Source organism: Ctenopharyngodon idella, chromosome 18 (genome assembly GCF_019924925.1).
Source record: "Ctenopharyngodon idella isolate HZGC_01 chromosome 18, HZGC01, whole genome shotgun sequence".
NCBI lineage: Eukaryota > Metazoa > Chordata > Actinopteri > Cypriniformes > Xenocyprididae > Ctenopharyngodon > Ctenopharyngodon idella.
In genome coordinates, this window is record NC_067237.1 from 8,339,645 (window position 1) to 8,356,732 (window position 17,088).

Genomic DNA, 17,088 nt, shown 5'->3' on the forward strand with positions numbered 1-17,088 from the left:
GCTAGTCCTAGACTAAAATGCATATTGTAGCCATTTTAACTGAAAGCAACTTGCTGTGACATATCTTAAAATGTATTGGTGTCATTGTTTTGTCTCAAGATGCATACCAGTGATTTTTTTTTTTTCGAGAGCATGTTTATAAAAGCTATTTAAATGCCCTAACTGGTTTAGTCTAAGCCCTGTCTGTGAAACTGGGCCATAAAGTTTAGAACTGCGAAATATAAACCCACAATTCGAAGAAGTAAAGTCAGAATTGCAAAAAAAAACTGTTTTTCTCAGAATTGCAATAAACTCGCATTTGTGCATTATAAAGTCAGAACAGTGAGATATGAACTCAAAATTGCAAGAAAATGTCAGAATTGTTAGCCAACTTTTTTTTCTCAGAATTTGACTTTATAACTCGCAATTGCAAAAAAGTTTCTCACAATTCTAAGAAAAAAAGTCATATAAACTCAATTCTGACTTTTTTCTCGTAATTATGCGTTTATATCTCGCAATTCTGACATTTTTCTCGCAATTGCGACTATTTCTCAGAAATTGCAAGAAAATCTCAGAATTGTAAGTTGACTTTTTTTTTTTTATCAAAATTGGACTTTATAACTTGCAATTGCAAGTTTATATCACAATTCTGAGGAAAAAAAAGTCGGAATTTCGAAATATAAACTTGCAATTCTGACTTTTTTCTCGCAAGTCTGAGTTTTTTGAGAAATTTTGAGACGTAAACTCGCAATTCAGAATTTTTCTCACAATTACGAGTTTATATCTCGCAATTCTGACTTTTTTCTCGCAATTGCGACTTTATAGTTGACTTTTTTTTTTATCAGAATTCGACTTTATAACTCGCAGTTCTCAGAATTGCGAGATGTAAACTCACAATTGGGAGGGAAAAGGTCAGAATTGTGAGATAAATATTTTTATTCTGTGGCAGAAACAAGCTTCTTTATATAGCCGAGTGAAACGGCTTCTTGAATAAGAGCAAATGTATGGCAGGGCCTTGATTTTGTCAATCTGGAATTAATTGGTTCGCCCTCATGCCGAAAAACACGTGCATGTGCAAGACTCTGGAGTCATCTTCTTCCAGTTAGATAAACTGTAAAAAAAACTTTTATGCTGCTTGATACTGGAAACTGGTATTTGTTATATTATTTTAATTTATTGTAAAATCATAATCACAGTAGATTGTAGCGCAAATAGTTTTACTGTTTACTGCAGAACATTCTCCTAGTTATTTACCTAGTAGCTAATGAATCGGAAGTCTTGCACATTCACAGAAAATAGGGTAGACTGATAATTGAGTGATTTATGGACTTTTGCCAAGGAGTTCAATCGAATCATTAAAAATGATCAGTACAATAGAACAATTCGTTTGAGAATCATGACTTTGATCTTCTCACCGGGAGTCAAACTTGCTTTTGAAAGACGATTTTCTCTCCTCTGTCTAATCTATAGTTGCTCTGAACTTTCATAGCACATCTCTATATTTGAATATCTTTGAATAAAAGGAAAACGGCTCTATAATTATACCCATGACAGAAAGAGGGCGGGATGGAGAGAGAGTTGAACACTCTGGTTTTAATCTCTTTATAACACCCACCAACTAACTCTCGCAGACCACCCACCTCTGCTCCATGACTCACTATGAATACGCCAGCCAGCCAGAGACTCATAAAACACACATAACTTACACACACACTTACACAGACTCTCTTTGTTTACACGAATCATAACAGTGCATGATTAAAATTCACAAACTGTTTTTAGTTTCCCGAAGGTGTCTTTGAAAGAAAAAAAAAAAAAAAAAAAAGAGAATCACATTGTGAGATGAAAGAACAGAAGAGCCATTTTTAGAAACATCTTTATAAAGATTAGTACACAAAGAGTTGGCATTCACATATCAAACAATCAAATCACTTCAAAAAATCTGAACTTTACAACTAAAAAACACTTTTACTGTTCTTAAGTGGTGCAAATTGTTCATCTGGAAGACAAATGTTGCTTAAAATACATCCATACATACAGCATGGAGTCACAAACAGAAGAGACATTCTCTCTGGACACACCATATGATATCAACAGTCTGTCGCATGACATTAACATTTACTATGTGTTCAATCACTCATCTGAGATCTTATTTATAATCAATAATCCATGAAGCTCCTGCTACAGACATAGAAGTCATTAGAGGCACCAAATTAAACTCATCTCATTTTTCCTATATTTATTTTTTGCTAATGATGTTGCGTGAGATGAGTTCTTTCATGATCTCGTTGGTTCCTCCGTAGATGGGTTGAACTCTGGAGTCTGCAAAAGCCCTGAAAGTCAGAACACGAGACAGTCATTAAAAACTTTCTGCTGCATTGTATTTATGGGTCAAGAGAGAAAGTCTGGCTGGGTGAATCTCAAGAATGTCCAGGCTGTATTTCACCTCAAGAACAAAGAAAAAATAAATACATTATATTAATTGAAGCTTATTTTTAAAACCATTAAGATACTTTACACTGTGACATTTTCATGGCAAGCACATTTCCCCTCAAATTGTCATTATTATAATGGAAGGGGGGGAAAACATTCTCATTACTGTAATTTATTACAAGCCTTTTTTATTTTGTAATTATTAATTATGATTCTCATGTGTGTATATATATTGCGATTAATCGCATTATGCGTAAAATTCAATAATGAGTTCAAAAGTTATGTATTGCGCACTTATTGTAAAATTACTGCTATATGAACAAAGGTGCAATAACATTTGGTTTGCAAACATAAACATGGTGCTTTTTTACAGCAGTATTCCCTTTGCATTATCCTATACATCTTATAGCGCCTGTTAAAAAGAAAACGCTTAACGCTCTCATTGGTTGAGACACGTGATGATGCCAATCCAATGAGATGCCAACCCCTCCTGTGACCCATTGTTTTTCTGTAAGCAATGGACTTTCAAAATAATAATTAGAAAAAACTGCGTTAATGCGCAAAAAAAAATTATTGTCGGCGTTAATCAATTAATGCGTTAATGCGATAATAACACGTTAACTTGCCCAGCCCTAATGTATATGTATATATAATATATTATATATATATATATATATATACACACACACACACACACACAGACACACGTACAATAAAAAGCTATAATACAATGCTTTTTAAAATGTAAATCAAATATAAGAAATACAGCAAATATCTACAAATACTTCGCAATTTAAATAACATATAATTTTTCTTTCATTAAAGTAACAAGGACCAGAAATTGACTCAACTCTCATTACAAAAATAAGAAAATGTACCTAATTGTCATGAAAGTAAAGGCAAAATTTCTTGATGATCCAATAAAATAGGTTTAATTTTTTTTTCAACTTAATCTGGGAGAGAGATAATCTATTTTAAATATCTAAAAACTATTTATATTGTATATTAAAAAAAATAATAATTATATGTATATATATATATTCAAAATTGAGCCTTTAACAGATTTTTAAATAAATATATATATAAACATTCCGGGAGGTTCTGAAAGAGGCATTTCACACCTACACAGGGTAGAACTGCTGCCAGCAAAATATGCAAATATGCACTAGACTGATTTCTGATTAGTCAGTCTTGATAACTACATAGTCAAACTGTAGCTTCCATGGAAAGACTATTTAAAAGTGTTTTCACAATGCACAAAAGCATTTCTATTAATGGCAGTTCAAATGAACCCATTTAAATAGAGTGATATATTTGTAGTGGTGTGACAGTGCAGAGCTGAGAGAAACACGCCCTCTGCTGGACATTAGAATAACAGGAATTGGAGAAAAACAACTGGACATGCTATTTCAAGCTGTCAAGTTATGGAGCCCCTAAAAAGACATGGTGATAGGAACAATATAAGGTGGGAGGAAAAATATTAAGTCAATGCTTTTATGTTCTCTCGCAAATGTTTTGCGTTCCCCCGAGAAACTTTGCATTCGCTAGCAAACCTTTTTGCTCACAAACCTTTCTTTGTGGGCGAACGCTTTTCTCGGAGGAACGCAAAACTTTTGCTAGAGAACACAAAAGCATTGCAAATATTTTTTTTTTCCTCCCATCTCATATTTTTCCCCATCACCATGTCCCTTTAGGGGCTCCGTAATCAAGCTGTTAAAGTAATATGATTTTCAGTGAATAACTACTTAATTTGAAACTATCATATGACCGCTGAAGAGTAAGAATATAGTGCACAAGTTGAATAAACCACTTTATGATTTTTTTTTTTTTTTTTTTTTTTTGTGTCACTGACAGCACCAGTTTCCATTCACTTTGAATGGATAAGAGGATAAGAGCAGCTTTGGGCATGTGAATGGATGGATAAGAGCAGCTTTGGGCATGTGATCAGCTAATGACAAAAAAGGAAGGAAAGGAAAACCTATTTTTCCCCATTTAATAGGACTACAACAACAACAACTACAATAATTAATATAGCTGCAAGCAGCAATTAAGGGCCCAAGCACAACAGAAGCAAAAAAGCTAGCAGTAGATCAACAATGTCATAATGGACTATGATAGCAACTGAGACAAAGACACTGCATGTCAATTTTGAAGTCAGTCAGACCAACGGTACTGTAGTTAGAGCCAATTACATGTTTTGTTCAATTATAGTGCCACCAAGTGGTGCAGTCCCACCGATTTTTTGTGTGTCCTCAGAGTGCCCCCATACAAGCGTGTCAAATTTAGTGAAAATGTCAATTCATTTAGGAGTTATAGTCATTTATATGTATAAACACATAAAAAATTACCCACACCTGACTTAGACTGCATTTTTTTGCCACTTACTATCAAAATTTTTACATTTGGCCATTAGCGTATAGCCAGGGGCGCCTGCAGGATTTTATCTCAGGGTACGCACAGAACTATGTGCGTATTGTTTTCAGAGAAACATGCGATTAACGAAAAACGAAGCCTCACTTTCTTTCCAGTCACGTGAATGCTTTGCTTTGCCTGTCGGAATGTTTGAGACCACTAGCCTACAGGTCTACGTCTACAGGTATATGGAAGTTCAAGTCCATTTACTTACATTTGAAATATATAAGCCTGTAATCTATATTACATTATCATATATTCTGTCATATAAACAGAATAAAAACAATAAAATAACAGCACAATTTACTTGTCTCAAACAACTCAATAGGTATTATTAGTATTAGGCCTATTATAATATTGTTTTTGTTGTCACATTTAATTTATTGCCACACCTTAATATGTGAATTATATTATCAGAAAACTAAACACATTTTGCATCGTCAGGCTTTTATTTGTGCTTAATGGATAAAGCAACGGAGCTGCGCACTCAGGTTTATGGCTGCTGTAAATTTTAGCCGCCACAAGATGGCACTGTTTTCGACACTCTTGATGCTTTGAAACTTTTCCCGAAACATTAGAGAAAAGCTTTAAAGATTTAAAAGGCTTCATTTCTCCATCCGTACTCAATAGTTTTAGGCTTTTTTTGCAAATGTTTCAATCGAATTTAGCTGTTTTAGAGAGCGTTTACTCATTTTGAGCCTGATTTTAAACATTAATTATCTGTAACGTCATTTTTCATGTGTGGAAAAAGTGACGAAACTAAACTATCCAATCAGATTTCTTTTCACCCATATCCCCCACGCCCACCCACGCACGCACATACATACATTTGACTTTACAACACACAAACGCACACCTTTATTTATTCTCATTCTCTCTTGCTTTCTTAATATGTCATGTGTACGCAGATATATTTTAATAATCAATTTAAAAATTATGTAAAAAATAAAACTGCATTAATTAGCGCCCTCTCATGGGACGCACAGTGCGTACAGCCGTACGGCTGCAGGCACCACTGCGTATAGCCAACGACCTATGTTTTCGAATTTCCTATGGTGGTTTCATCTCGATCGGACTAACAGTTTAGAAGATATTGGCAAAAGTTTTTTTAATGCTAAGTCACAACATTTGCCAAATCATAAGTCGAAACCTAGCATGTTTGTTATCATTGGGCTCAGCAAGGATTCAGGAATCCAAGGAGATGACCCCCGTGAAAATAAGTCAACCACATCCAAAGTTATAAGTATGTAAATAATTTTTACCACTAGGTGGCGCTGGTACGACACTTCTCAGACTCCTTCAGGGCATCATGCCAATGACCCCTACCGAGTTTCGTAATGATACGTTCATGCGTTCGTAAAATACGGCATTTTACTACAAAATTCAAAATGGCCGATATGGGGAAAAAAAAAAAAAAAGTTTTTCAGAAAATTCAAAATTGACGAAAAATTGTCATGAGGGAAAATGATGTCATATAGGGTGCAAATCGTCTTGAGCCAGGGAATCAGAGAAGAAAAATAATTTTGTTTCTAGCCCTTATGGTTCAAAAGTTATTAGCATAAATGTTAGTGAAATTTTGGACAGTTGGTGGCGCTAGAGGGATTGAGTTAGGGACTCCAAAACCCATTGGTGCTTGGCCCCTAATTATTATTATTATTAGTAGTAGTAGTAATATTCAAAATAATATTTTATTTTATTATTATTTAAATTTTAAAATTAAACAAATCAATAAACAAATATAGTACAATTACAACAATACTATTGTATTGTAAACTTTAAAAAAAAAGTATTTTATTTTACAGAACAGTTAAATTACAATAATTCTTTTTGTTTTTATCATGAGCTGTTCACATGTAAAGGTGCATTTTTTAATACTTTTAATGCATTTGAAAATGCAGCATTTTTCCCTCTGAAAACACAATTTACATTATTCATACTTCAAGTTGGAAAATACAAAAATCTGTACAAGTAAAACTCATGTCTCTGCAGCCTGGACATTCTAGTTTTTTACATTCTTATTTTTTTTTTTTTTTGTATTTAATGGATTTTATTTGTGGGTGAACTATCCCTTCAACCACTGTGTGCAATCACTGTAACAGAACAAACACTGCATTCTGGTTACAAGGCCAAAGTAGACAACGCTGATGTTACTTAGTGACTGTCACTCACTTGGCTATCGGATACTCCCACATGTAGCCCCATCCTCCGTGAAGCTGCAGGCACTGAGTGGCAACTCTATTCTGCAAATCTGAAGCCCTAAAGAGGGAAAAAGACACATTCACAATTGGTATAACATCAGATGCTTTCTTAACTGCTGTTTTCTTAAATGCTGTGATTTTGTTGTGTGTTTATTTATTTTTGTTATTGAGAGGGAAGCGCGCAGCACATATTTACATATTCATCTAAACGCTGCTCTCAGCAGTGTGGGCGGCGTCAGGATGTTTGCTAGCACTATACCGCTGCTTGCGTATTTCAAACTTTTTTTAAGTGGAGAACAAAAAAAGAACTTTGCTATGAGTATATCGGGGCCTTAATGTAAACTATAAATCATTAAATACCATTAAAGTGTCTGTATAATGTGTAGTGTTTGTTTTAGTGTTCTTAACGTCACATTTAGTGTTGTCAAAGTACTGACTTCGACACAAAGTTGATACTGAAATTTTAAAAATGTGACGCTTTGAGCACTGTTGAGTGGATTCGTAAACACCTCTGACTGGCCATTGTGTTCACGCGCTCAATATATATGTCTGTGATTGACTACAATGATCAATGCATGGGAGCGTTTGAAAGCACATGGAAGTGTTTGAATTTGAAAGCGTTTTGAAAGCGGGAACATTTTGAAGCAGGTTTCTATCAGCTGACTGGTCTGCTGATAGATGCCTGCTTTTAAATGCTCCCGTGTGTATCTGTATAAGCGCTCGGTGAAGAGCGTCATTGATGTCTATTTACAACATATTTTTGAAGCATTGATCATTGTAGCCAATCACAGACATATATTTTAAGTGCGTGAACACAATGGCCAATCAGAGGTGTTTACGAATCCGCTCAACAGCACTCAAAGCATCACATTTTTAAAATTTCAGTACTGACTTGTTATCGAATCTGTACTTTTGTCAACACTAGTCACATTAACAAGTATCGACATGAAATTTCGTGAGCAAGGTCCATTGTCAATAGTGTAGCGCTCAGCTCACACAGAAGTCACTTTCAAACCAAGCAGCTTTCTAAAGGTTAAGCAGCGAATTCGCATCAACAACTTGAAGCCGTTGTGAAATTTCGCTCTGACGCGAAATTCCTGATCATGCAGATTCCTATTGAAATGACTGAAAAATTAATCAAACAATGTTAAATGTGACTGCACCTATAGACAGGGCTTGGCAAACTAGTCCAATTAGAAATAATTAACTATCATTCTCCTTTTTATATTATACACGCATGTTTATTAAAATGTATTGAAATAATTCAAACTGAACCTAAATTATAAAACTGAACAGAGATCAGTTAAAAACAATGGACACTCATTCAGGTTCACCAGATCAACACCCTCTAACAAGAAACCATAAGAATTTTCAAACATTTCAAAACCAAGGCTCGAAACAGTATGACGTGACAAAGCCTCGTTTGTTGAAATAACATTACTTGGGGAGTACAAAAGCTTTCGAAGCTTCATTAAGCAGTGTTTCAAAAGTGCCCAACACAAGTATTTTTACTCAATAAGAGACTCACCAGTATTTGGCCATAGATGCTGTGTTTGAGTCCAGCTTCTTCTCACTGTGGAGCTGAAGGACAGCTATCAACGAAAGCTCGACCGACACAGATGTCCGTCTTCAACTCAGCCAGTTTGTGCTGAACCACCTGAAAGATAGATAGACAGTCACATATAGTTCTGATGATGATGATGATGTGGTGTTATTATTGCAAACCTGATTTAGACCTCACTGATTCTACTCATCCATATGCACAAATGAACAACGTAATGGAGCTTATTTAATTTCTCTGAGCATCTGTCTCAAACTGCCGGCAGGATGGAGGGATACAGTTACAAAGTGAGTGTGTGGCTGTGACCTTATGCGAGGTTAAAAGCAGACTAAACAAATGAGGACACTAATTATGAGGATCTGGCACAGAAACTCAATACAACTGAAAGGGTTTTTTAAAGGGGTCATACCATGAAAAATCTAATTTTCCTTTTTTTGAGATAAGAGAGCTCATAAAACTGTGAAAATAATTCCTTGAGTCTAACAAACACATTTATTGAAACAAAGTTGTAAAAGTTTCTCACTTTGAATTTGCTGGATTTCTATCATCAAACCCTATAACCATCCACATTTACATATCAATAATGCCTATAAAGTGTTCATAATCTTAGCCCACCCAATCACGATGAGGTAATAAACTGGAAGTAGGACAGACACTAATCACCAGAAGATCTAATGATAAGAATAAAATGTGTCAAAGTTCATAAGATCTTTGCTCTTGCTGGTTGTGTGTAGCACCTGCAACTCTACAGATTCATCTGAAGTTTATTTGAAGTCTATTCCCTGATCATTTCCATGGTTTCTACAAAATAAATCGAAAATCGAGGGTAACGCGGGTATGATGTCATTGATAGGTGACGCACGGTCATGGTCTGTGTCCTGGTTAACATTGTTCTAGTGGTTTTTGGATATTTTAATCCAAAAAATCGTACATATTGCACCTTTAATATTTACCTGCAGGTCAGCGATGGTCCTGCCAAATGCCTTCCGCTGCATCACATAGTTCCTTGTCTCTTCAAACATGAACTCACAGCTGGCCAGGCCCATGACTGCTATAATAAGGCGTTCCTGCAGAATGACAGAGAAAGAAAAAAAACTGACTGAAATCTCTCCCTGTTATATAATGGTGTGTCTGCCTTTTTGTAGAATTGTTCAAATTCGCAAAATCTTATTTCCTTCATATTCTGATATCTTCTACTGACAATGCAATCCGTTTACAAAATATCTTCACAGACGGATGCAATAAGTGAGGGGGAATTGATTGGGTGCTGAAGTTAGAAGGAGGGGGGAGACCAACTCTAATTATACAAATAATACTCATTAATACTCTTTACATTCTTCTACAAAAGCAGCACAGAGCTTTTAAACACTACTTATTAGGCATTATACAGAGGTAGGATGAAACAAAAATATCATCAAAATTTCTGAAGGCAGTCAGCTCCCTTTAGAGCTAGACAGCAGAAGATTTGTGCTCTCACTGTTATACCTGTGGCAGCTCGTTCATCAGATAATAAAATCCTTTATTGACCTGACCCAACAAAGCTTCAGCGGGCAAACGCACGTCCTCAAAAAACAGCTCAGCTGTATCCTGCACAGAAACAAAGACACAAAGCATTTACCTATATAGTGTTTCAATAACTCTTACATAAGACGGCAAATCATATGCATTTAAAACAGATCTTATGTATATGGAAGGCTTCAGGGGCACCTGAGCTTTAAGTCCGATTTTCTCCAGCTTTCGGCCCTTTTGGAAGCCCTTAGTGCCGGCATCAACCAGAAACAGACTGATTCCATGAGCTGCTGTCTTCGCTTCACGGTTAGTCACGGCTACTACAATCACTACATCACTCATCCAACCGTTTGTGATGAACACCTGAAAGAGAGTGACAGAAGTAGAAGACTGTGTTTTAACAAAACCTGATGGTAAATTCAAGAATATTCATAACAACCAACAAACTAATCTGCAGAAGATTCACTCAGCAAAAGATGTTCACATGTTTAAACCCCTCCCAGCTTAATATAATAATAATAAAAAAATAAAAAAAAAACAGTAGTTCACTCAAAAATTAAAATTACAAGAGAACTCAAAATGTTCTTGTTAGTCTAAGAACAGTTTTTATTGAAACCAAACTGCCAAATGACTTGTTTTGTACTCCCATTGCTTTCTTAGGTAACAGAGATGAAAACATCAGCACATGACTGCCTGCAAAGACAGATCAATGCCTATTTCATCATCGCCCATTTTGGCCACCCACTGGCGCACGTAAGTGTAGAGAGAGATAACACTTAGATTTAGATGTCATCTAAGCTTCAAATGTTGTGTAGTACTTAGTTGTGGAAGAACATTGTAGCTACATAATTTCTGAAGGATTGTAATATTTGGGAAGTGGCTGTTTATTTTCAACAAAATACCTGATCATTTCAGTTGGGCATAATTAATTATGTTACAACAGGATTTAAGCTTTGCAAAAACAATTTTAGTGAAAGATGGACATGGCCCTTAATGCTGCAACACGTAAACCATGTTAATTCTAAAGCCTGATCTGTGATAAATGCTTTGATTGGTCTACCTGAAAATACAATAAATCAGCTATAATTAATTCCAAATTCTGCTGCACGAGTGCTGACCAAGACCAAAAGGAAAGCACACATTATGCCTATTTTAAAGTCTTTACACTGGCAACCTGTTAGATTTGCACTGATTTGAATTCACTACTGGTCTTGTACCAGACTAACTCCTAAAAATACTTTTGGTCTATAAACCAAGAAGGCCCCTTAAATCTTCCAGTTTCTCTTTCCACAAAGTAGAACTAAAACATCTGGTGATGCCGCATTCAGCCATTACACTCAATACCACTGAACAACCTCCCGGAGGAAGTGAGAGGTAATATGGGTAATACTGATATTTTTAAACATAAATTAAAAATCCATGTAATTATGTAATCTGCCATTTATTTAGCATCTAATTATTTTCTGATTCTAGTATACCATTTGTTTTATTTATTATCATCATCATTTACAGTACCTGTCAAAAAATTGGAAACATTACAATTTTTGAATGTTTTTGAAATGCTCACTAAGGCTGCATTTATTTAATCAAAATACAGTAAAACAGTACTATTGTGAAATATAATTACAATTTTAAAAAATAATTGTTTTCTATTTTAATACATTTAAAAATGTAATTTATTCCTGTGATGGCAAAGCTGAATTTTCAGTGTCACATGATCCTTCAGAAATCATTCTAATATGCTGATTTGATGCTCAAGAAACATTTATTATTATTATTATCAATGTTAAAAAATTTTTTTGCTGCTTAACATTTTTGTGAAAATAATGATACCATTTAAACATTTGTGGTAAGATTAAAAAAAGGGAGAAATTAATACTTTTATGCATCAAGGATGCATTAAATTGATCAAAAGTGACAGTGAAGACATTTATAATGTTACAAAAGATTTCTATTTAATAAATGCTGTTCATTGAACTTTCTATTCATCAAAGAATCCTGAAAAAAGTATTACCATTTCCTACAAAAATGTTTAGCAACTGTTTTCAACATTGATAATAATAAGAGGAAATGTTACCTGAGCACCAAATCATGACAGGAATAAATTACATTTTAAATTAAAGCTGCAAGCCCTCACCCGGGTTCACCGCCACCCGGTGGCCTTAGGAAAACAGAGGGCGATATTCATTTAAGCGGATAAATAGAGGAGAAATATGGCAATATCCCAAGTCATTTTGATGCACCATATTTCCTGCTGCCAGCAGGTGGCGCTTTTACCATAACTGAATATTGCCATGTTGATGTCATGAAGTCAGGACTATTATCAAACATGCGAAGTTTGGAGTAGATCGGACATTGTATGCCTGACTTACAACAACTTCCTGTTTCGTGGCGTTAATCACATACTTTAGCACTTAGCCAAGTGTTGTATGATTTAGCGGGTTTCTAACATGTTTGGTATTTCATGGCATATACAAATGTGTTTCTGGGAGTGAATTACAGTGTAAAGCATGCCATTTCCTGTTGCCAGAAGGTGGCGCTATGACTAAAAAAAAAACATTGGTGCTCGGGCCCCAAATAATTTAATTTGTAATAATATTTTGCAATATTACTGTTTTTACTGTATTTTTCAAGAAATAAATGCAGCCTTGGATAGCGGAGACTTCATTAAAAAAAATTGTAGTTTCCAAACTCATTTCTATTCTATTTTGCATTATAAACATTTGATTGTTGATCATTCTTTTTTAAATCTAACATTTTAATGTTTTATTATGAACCATTTTTGTATTATTTTAATTGCTTGTATTTTGTGTCAATAACTTGTTTACACTTGCATTAGATTAGTTTGAAAGATGCTATTTAGATTATGATTGATTGATTGATTGATTGATTGATTGAAACAATCTTTGCATCACTTGCCATTGTTCATACCTTGCTTCCATTGAGAATCCAGTCAGTTCCATCTTTTTTCGCATACGTCTTCACTCCTTGAAGGTCACTTCATAGAGAAAATAGAACACTTGAACTGGGACGACTCAGTGAACAAAAGAATATATCACAGTATGACTCAGAAAGCATGAAAACATGATGCACACTGGGAGTCAGAGTCTTTGTATCTTTAAAAGTGAAGTTCATTTGTTCAACCATCCAAGGACTAAAGTGCCATTTATTCTTTAATGTCATGCCTGCACTGAATCCCACCTGCCAGCTGCAGGTTCCGTCATAGCGATGGCCCCGATGCATTTCCCAGCAGTCATCTGTGGAATATAGTGCTCGATCTGAGCCTTAGAGCCATAGTGACTGATATAAGGCATTACAATCTCAGAGTGAAGAGAGAACCCAGGACCACTGCAGTTACAGTACATTCTACAACACAAACAGAGCCAGAACACCTGCTACATTACAACACACACAGACAAACTGAACTCTATACAGTCAGGGTGGTGCACCATTCAGAAGCGACTTGCTTTTTAAATTCCAGTCCTTAAAGGATTAGTTCACTTTCAAATGAAAATTACCCCAAGCTTTACTCACCCTCAAGCCATCCTAGGTGTATTTGACTTTCTTCTTTCTGATGAACACAATCGGAGATATTTTAATAAATATCCTGACGCATCCGAGCTTTATAATGGCAGTGAACAGGGGTCACGAGTATAAGCTGAAGATAGTGCATCCATCCACATCCATCCATCATAAACATACTCCACACGGCTCCAGGGGTTAATAAAGGCCTTCTGAAGCGAAGCGATGCGTTTTTGTAAAAAAAAATATCCATATTTAACAAGTTATGAAGTAAAATATCTAGCTTCCGCCAGACCGCCTTCCGTATTCAACATACGAAGAAAGTGTAAACTGGCGTCAGGTCAGTTAAGTTTTTTTCTGTAAGTTGAATAGGGAAGGCGTAGGACATAGCATAAGCATTTTGAACTGTGAGAGTTTTACACATTCTTCGTAAGTAGAATACTGAAGGCGGTCTGGCGGAAGCTAGTTATTTTACTTCATAACTCATTGCTTTGCTTCAGAAGGCCTTTATTAAACCCTGGAGCCGTGTGGAGCACACGTTTAAGATGGATGGATGTGGATGGAAGCACTTTCATCAGCTCATACTCGTTGATCCCACTCACTGCCATTATAAAGCTTGGATGCGTCAGGATATTTATTAATATTTCTCCGACTGTGTTCATCAGAAAGAAGAAAGTCATATACACCTAGGATGGCTTGGGGTAATTTTCATTAGAAAGTGAACTAATCCTTTGATTTGAACTGAGGCAGTATGAAGGACACAGAATTGCAATTCAAGTTTTAATTTAAGAAAGAATTACAATGGAATTCATTAAAAACATAACATATGACTGCTGTAAGTGTATTTTTAAGTAAATAACCAAAAACATATTCTGCAGATTACATGTATTTCGAGAAACATTAGATGATATCGATAATCAATCCTTGAAAATGTCAACTGTATTTAATGTATTTAATTAATATCAATTATTAAAGAATAATATTTAATAAATTTACTTTCATTTATGTCAACATTTATTTGTATCTATTATTCAATATTCCTAATCTTATCTTTCTATATTCCTATCTCTTATTACATTTTATTTAATATATTACTATTTTTAAGGTTCTGGAATATAATATGGAGGACATTTTATGGCATTTGTGTTGTTTAGTGATGTCACAAATTTGTTTTCATGACTGTGGTAATTATTCTGACTTTTCTTTTTCTTTGTTTTAAAATACAGACTTAACATTTATCTATTTGGGGTGCTAATTAGGAGACGACGACGACGAGCACAGCTTTGAGTCGTGCTGCTTATATTGATCAAGCGTTAAAACGCCCCTTCCCATGCCCAAAACAAGGCTTCTGTGGATGATAGAACATTGTCCTGCACCACTTCACAGATGATGAGGGAAGAAAGGAGAATTTTAGAATGGCACAACAGATATTTATGACACTATATTTAACAACAACAGCTCGCTCTGTGCATCATACGTCATTATGCCATTTCTGTCATTGCACATGCGCAGAACTTTCTAGTTTCAGTTTTCAGTCCGATCAAGTGTTTACATGCCCTATTGAACAGTTTTAAACCACCCCTTACAATCCAAATTAAATTTAAATCGTATTTGGCCAAATTCATTCCAAATGACTTGGTTATATGTGACTTTTTTTTTTATTCGGACTGGGCTACTAGTCTGATTACAAACAGCTATTTAAAATTCTGAATTAAATCAGACAGGTAGGGGAGGGGCTACTGTGACAGACAGGTGAGGGCGGGACTACTCACTGCTCCTCCCACACGATAGCAGCAGACAGGAGGTCTCCTCCGATTCCTCCATGCTCCTCAGGTGTAAATATTCCCAGCAATCCGTGTTCTCCAGCCTTTTCCCAAACCTCTCTGCTGACCTCACCAGCCTTCTCCCACCTATAAGCAAGCACATGCGCATACATTTTAGACTGTAGCACATTTTTTATCCTGTATCTATTACATGTCAGGATGAGATGGTACGAGAAAGACAAACTGGTGACTTACTGAGTGTGATATGGAACAACTTCCTCTTGAAAGAACCGCCGCACATTCTGACGGAACAGGTCGTGTTCCTCTGAGAAGATCCGTCTGGTGCCTATGTCCATCAGCGTTTTGGCCATGGGTGTTTCAGGTCGAAAAGGAGCTGCTGTTTCCCCATGCTGGATCTCCGTATGCTGCATTCTGGGAATCAAATTAACACCTTAAAATAGACCAGGCTATAGTTCTTTAAATATTAGAAATATATTACATATTGTAAATACATTATTACCTCTGATTTAATAATATATTCAACCACATTTACATTCCATTGTATTTATGTGGTACTCCAAGGTAGTTTAACAAAAACAACAGCCCATATACAGAATACTTTTACTTTTGGTACCTTTTTTTTTTTTTTTTTTTGTTAGTATAACATTCATCAAAATGTTCTATTAATTTGCATTCTAATTTCACTGTGAAAAACGCATAGGAAACACCAGTGTCATTTGAAAATGCACATTAACACTTTTATTTTTTGTTTGACAAAAATACATTTTTAACAATTCAGAATGTGATGTTACAACCAAACTTTTGATCCTTTTCCATAATTTTATATACATCTGTCCTCTTAATATTTCATTATTATAACATAATTTCAACATTTCTGATGAAAGTGGTGACCCAAGTAATATTGAAAATGATCTTCTACTGCATTATATTCTTAACTGCAGAAGATTAGTGATTTTAACGGATAATTTAAAAGACAATATATGTCATGTTTTAGAGGTACTTTACTAGTTCAAGCTTACTTTTTTTTTTTTTACAGTAAAGTTAACACTACCAGTTTTTGTTTTCCTAAATTTAATAATAAAATTATTACGATGTTGTTTAGACGTAAAAAGAACCTTTTTGTGAATTATTAATTCATGCATCGGATAATTAAATATGGAAAAATAAACTATTTCTGTACAGACAAAACATTAAAGAAAATTTAATTATTATATGGGAGAAACTGTTGATGAAAACAATAAAGAAAACACAATGACACTCACCTAGACATAGTCACAGTAAACGCCTGTTTACTCCGCAAATAAGCATTTTTCGTCGCAGGAGAAAAACTCCTAAGTATCTTCAGTGCAAACATGCTGAATTGTACGTGATCGACTCAAACGCTAAAGCTCAATTTTTGACAGGTCAAGTACCGTCCGTGAACTTTACTCTAATTACAGAAAAAACACTTCCGTTTTAAAAAAAATACAGACAACATGTCAAAATAAGAGTCTCAATACAGTAATGCTGTTGATATCGTTAGTTGAGCCTGATACACTAATGGTATGACTGTAATTCACTATATCGATAAAGGAAAAACACACATAAGTAAATATTCTAAAAAGTAAAACACGTAAAATGGCCTTGATAGGAGTTGTAGTTTGATAGAGTTGTAGGTTTTTTTTTTTGTTTTTTTTTTTAATAGAGTTGT

The 17,088-nt window shown here is 35.0% G+C and overlaps 1 protein-coding gene across 1 annotated transcript; it reads right to left on the minus strand.

Moving 5' to 3' along the window:
• Positions 1-1,839: 1,839 nt before the first annotated feature.
• acadl (acyl-CoA dehydrogenase long chain) lies at positions 1,840-16,863 on the minus strand. Its single transcript, XM_051870801.1, is given in 12 exon segments — positions 1,840-2,312; positions 6,994-7,080; positions 8,551-8,609; positions 8,611-8,679; positions 9,537-9,650; positions 10,069-10,170; positions 10,291-10,455; positions 13,024-13,090; positions 13,294-13,458; positions 15,387-15,524; positions 15,633-15,809; positions 16,661-16,863. Coding segments are annotated over 12 exon segments (1,329 nt in total). The 5' UTR covers positions 16,753-16,863; the 3' UTR covers positions 1,840-2,218.
• Positions 16,864-17,088: the final 225 nt, after the last annotated feature.